Raw genomic sequence first — 4,269 nt, 5'->3', positions numbered from 1 at the left:
CGAGTGATGGCAGCGCGCGCTGCCTCGCCGCCTCCGCCGCTCAGCCCCGGACTCCTTACGTCAGGGTAGCTGGGTCCCCCCTCCGCGCGGGAGCCAGCGAGCAGCGGGAGAGCAGAGCAGAGAGCGCCGCGGAGCCGGGGCGCCCTCACTGCGCGCCGAGCCCCGCCGAGCCCCGCCGAGCCGGGCAGGAGGCAACGCCGCCGAGCCCGCGCGGGACGCCGCAGCCGCACCCGGCGCTCCCCAGCCGCCGCCGCCCGGACCCGTGGGGCGCAGGGCTCAGCCTGGGCGCCCCCCGCCATGCGCGTCGGACCCCGCGGCTTCCCCGAGCAGCCCCAGCGCGGTGGGCACCGGCACCTGGGCCGAGGCGCCTCTCGCTAGAAGTGGTCGGGCGCCCGGAGCAGGGGGTCGCCACGTCGGGGACGCGGCCGGGATCCGCGGAGTCGGGCCCCGAGCGCCGGGAGCGGGGCCGCCCGCGCCGCCCCACCATTACCTCCCCGGGCGGCAAGGAGGAGCTGGTGGCGGTCGCCTCCCGGCTGTGGCAGCGGCGGCGGCGCGCCTGCCTGGCGGCCGTCGGCGTCCTCCTGGCCATGGCACTGGGGCTGCTCATCGCCGTGCCGTTGCTGCTGCAGGCGGCGCCCCCCGGCGCGGCGCACTACGAGATGATGGGCACCTGCCGCATGATCTGCGACCCGTACAGCGCCGCACCCGGGGGGGGGCCCGCGGGCGCCAAGGCGCCGCCGCCCGGACCCAGCACTGCCGCCCTGGAAGTCATGCAGGACCTGAGCGCCAACCCTCCGCCCCCCTTCATCCAGGGACCCAAGGGCGACCCGGGACGACCCGGCAAACCGGGGCCGCGGGGGCCCCCTGGAGAGCCGGGCCCGCCTGGACCCAGGGGTCCCCCGGGGGAGAAGGGCGATTCGGGGCGGCCGGGGCTGCCCGGCCTGCAGCTGACGGCGGGCGCGACAGGCGGTGTCGGGGTGGTAGGTGGCGGAACCGGGGGCGGCGGCGACTCCGAAGGCGAAGTGACCGGCGCGCTGAGCGCCGCCTTCAGCGGTCCCAAGATCGCCTTCTACGTGGGTCTTAAGAGCCCCCACGAAGGCTACGAGGTGCTCAAGTTCGACGACGTGGTCACCAACCTCGGCAATCACTACGACCCCACTACCGGCAAGTTCAGCTGCCAGGTGCGCGGCATCTACTTCTTCACCTACCACATCCTCATGCGCGGCGGCGACGGCACCAGCATGTGGGCGGACCTCTGCAAGAACGGGCAGGTCAGTCACCCTTCACCGCCGCTGGCCCCCGCAAATCCCCGCAGACCGTCCTCCCCACCCCGCGCCCCAAATCGCCTGGGAAACCAGACTCCTTTCTCCCCACTCGCCAGCGCCCGGGCGAGCCCCGGGAGGGAGCGCGCCGCAGCATCCAGCTTCCCCGTGCGCCCTGGTCGAGTTTGTCCCAGTGTAGCGCGGCAGGCTGTGCCCCGAGCGCCCAGAGACCCCGCCACCTGCACTTGCCGGCTACTAGCGTACCCGCCAGCAGCCCCGCGGGCTCCTCGGAAACCTCATTCTTCTTTAGCTCTCCCTTGGCGCCCCCGTCTCCCCTTTGCCCCCCGGTCTTCTTTCTTCGCGGCCCTGGTGCCCTGGCTCTCCCCCTTCCCCGCTGGGTCAGAGTTTATTGAAGCCCCCTCTCTCCTTCCTTCCGGGACTTGACTTGCCGGCTGCCGAGAGGAGGGGACCGGAAAGGAGCTGGCCAAGTTGGAGAGAGAGAGAGGAGACAGAGAGAGGAGCCTGGGTGGGAGTGTGGTCCCTGGAGCTGGGGGCAGAATGCCGGCGGGGTTTGGGGCGGGGGGCGCCAAGGGGGTTGGGGAAGGCGCAGGCAGGGGTGCCCTGGCCCACCTGCTCTGGCGGCTCGCCCCCAGGTCCGGGCCAGTGCCATCGCTCAGGACGCCGACCAGAACTACGACTACGCTAGTAACAGCGTGGTGCTGCACCTCGATTCAGGGGACGAGGTGTACGTGAAGCTGGACGGCGGGAAGGCGCACGGAGGCAACAACAACAAATACAGCACATTCTCTGGCTTTCTTCTGTACCCGGATTAGGAGCGCAGGGAGCGCGGGGCAGAGTGGCCTCAGGCCACCCTGTGCCCCTGGTGGAGAGCTGTTACCCGGCTGGAGAGGACCACTCTCGCTTCATGACACTTCCTGACATCTACGGAAAAGACACATCCCTGCCGTCCTCCCTGCCCCGCTCCGACCTCAGTGTGTCTGCTACTCACCACACTCCACTCTGGGCTATCCTCCCGGTCCCTGTCCCCTACCTGGGGAGGGAGAAGGGGATGCCTGAGTGGCGAGGTGAGCGTGAACCCGAGCCCCGGAAGCCAGGCAGCTCAGTTCAGACTTTGCAAACCTGACTGGACTGGACAGGCCTGGCGGGAGGCCTGCCCTTCCAGTCCCGCCTCCTTCTCCCACTGTCCTGAGACCGAGGGCTCCTAGCCCTGGCCAGCGAGGTAGGCCAAAGTGAGCAGGAGCTCCTTGGGGCATCCTTCTTTGTGACCCAAAATACCTGTGCAAATTTCCCTGTCCATCAGCCAGAAACCACCCGCAGCAGAATCCCAGCAAATGGAAAACTCACCTCGCCACTGCACTCCTGAGTCAGACCCACCTTGATGCATTAAATTATGTTTTTAGACCATGGGCTCCGACTCTCTCTCAGCGTGGCCCCAGGACCGGGGGGGGGGGGGGCCTCCAGACATCTACCTTGGCGTAAAGACCTTAACTGGGCCCTGAGTAGCCTCATATATACCCTGCTTGCTGGCCACTGCCTTGGCCCTGCCACCTGGGGTGGGTGAAGAGATGTGGGGAGAGGGGGTGGCAGCCTCCCTCCCTTTGGGGATGTGCTCCCCTGGGCTCAGCCCCGAACAGGAAGAGCCCAAAGGAGGGTGGGGGGAAGTTAGAGGACCCTGGAGAGGATAGCCTTATGGGAGGATGTCAAAGGGCAAGAGTTTCTGGAGAAGGGGGGGGCACGGAGGCACGCTGGGCTGCAAATGGGAGGCATGAATGAGGCACTCTCCAGCAGGTGATCTCTGAGATGTTTGCCCTAAAAGGAAGTGCAGAAGTCCTCGGCAGAAATACACCCACGCTTGCACATAGTATACTCAGCACAGGTCCATTTGCTCATACACCAGCTAGATCCACATCTCCCAAAAGAGCTGGTAAACAGACAATTCTGTGGACCATCAGTTCCCCGAATTCACCCAGAACCGTGTGGTGAGATCGACACTATTGGGGGGGCATCCTTTTTCTGGGTCTTGCCTTCCATTTGCACGGTGATGTGGGGCACCTGCTCTGAACCCCAGTGTGCTTGTTTGGTCTCCCCTCTTTACTTCCCTTCACAATTCCACATTCACGAGTTAGGAAAACACCCCACATGGCTTTGATTTTTTTTCTTTTTACTTTTCTGTTTCGTTTTTAAATCACTGAGTTCTGATAAACAGTAAGTTACCTACAAAATAACCAGCTAGCAACCTGTTAGTGCCTACTGAGCTTGTTTTGACCAGTTGGTTGTTTGAAAAGAAATGTGTGTGCGCAGAGGCGACCCTGGAGTGCGTGTACCTGGGTAAAGCTGGAAATACGCGCGTGCACATGCACCCCTCATATAGATATAATGTTATGGCTGTCATCACTAATCCAAGGGACACACGTGCACAAACACACACATTCGTAGGTCCATGTCCATGTGGTGTGTGACAGTGTTCAAGGCTGGATGTCTGCCCCCAAATTGCATCGTGCTGGACTTTAATTCTTGGAGGATGCTGAAAGCTGTTGAGTCCGATCTGAGAGACAATTACACCCCCTGCCTTGAGTCCTGTCACTGTCGTTATTCCTCTTTATGCTCTTATTTTATTTGAATAAGGTTTCATTGTCATTCACTTGAATATTAGCGATGATTGCATCTGCTTTGAGTCCAGGGATAAAGTGCTCCAAGAGAGCCGGGGGGAAAACATGTATACACACACACACACACACACACACACACACACACACACACACACACCCCACCACCACCACCACCACCACCACCACCATCTCTCCAGTTCCAGACCCAAACGGAACCCCAGTTCCCCACCCCACCCCAGTCCACCCCCCTGATTGTGGAGCCCAAACCCAGCTGAGCCCGGGAATTGGGGAGGGCAGAGTCAGGCCCCATCTACAGTTGCATACGTATCAATTTCTGATGCCTTGTCGATTGTATCATCCAGAAATGCGATTAAAAC

At 62.8% G+C, this 4,269-nt stretch overlaps 1 protein-coding gene across 3 annotated transcripts; it reads left to right on the top strand.

The window, feature by feature from the left end:
- The first annotated feature begins 587 nt into the window (after nucleotides 1-587).
- On the top strand, nucleotides 588-2,095 carry C1QL2 (complement C1q like 2). Of its 3 annotated transcripts, none has more exons than XM_088022160.1 (3): nucleotides 588-939; nucleotides 985-1,271; nucleotides 1,916-2,095. In XM_088022160.1, exons 1-3 carry the CDS (start codon nucleotides 588-590, stop codon nucleotides 2,093-2,095), a joined length of 819 nt encoding a protein of 272 aa, XP_087878286.1. The 3 variants fall into 3 exon arrangements, with proteins under 3 accessions (XP_087878286.1, XP_087878287.1, XP_027957031.1); XM_088022161.1 differs by having other exon boundaries at nucleotides 588-969; nucleotides 1,018-1,271; XM_028101230.2 differs by having other exon boundaries at nucleotides 588-1,271.
- Nucleotides 2,096-4,269: the final 2,174 nt, after the last annotated feature.

Source organism: Eumetopias jubatus, unplaced genomic scaffold, assembly GCF_037043125.1.
Source record: "Eumetopias jubatus isolate StellerSeaLion01/CBP00866 unplaced genomic scaffold, mEumJub1_p1.0 scaffold_3, whole genome shotgun sequence".
Taxonomy (NCBI): domain Eukaryota; kingdom Metazoa; phylum Chordata; class Mammalia; order Carnivora; family Otariidae; genus Eumetopias; species Eumetopias jubatus.
Note: the sequence above shows the minus strand (reverse complement) of the source record. Positions and strands in the feature narration are given on the sequence as shown.

Excerpts from the sequence above, each read along its gene's own strand:
- C1QL2 (XM_028101230.2), top strand. The coding sequence starts at position 588 with ATGGCACTGGGGCTGCTCATCGCCGTGCCGTTGCTGCTGCAGGCGGCG. Across the intron at positions 1,272-1,915 it reads ACCTCTGCAAGAACGGGCAG|GTCCGGGCCAGTGCCATCGC; the intron begins GTCAGTCACCCT and ends GCTCGCCCCCAG.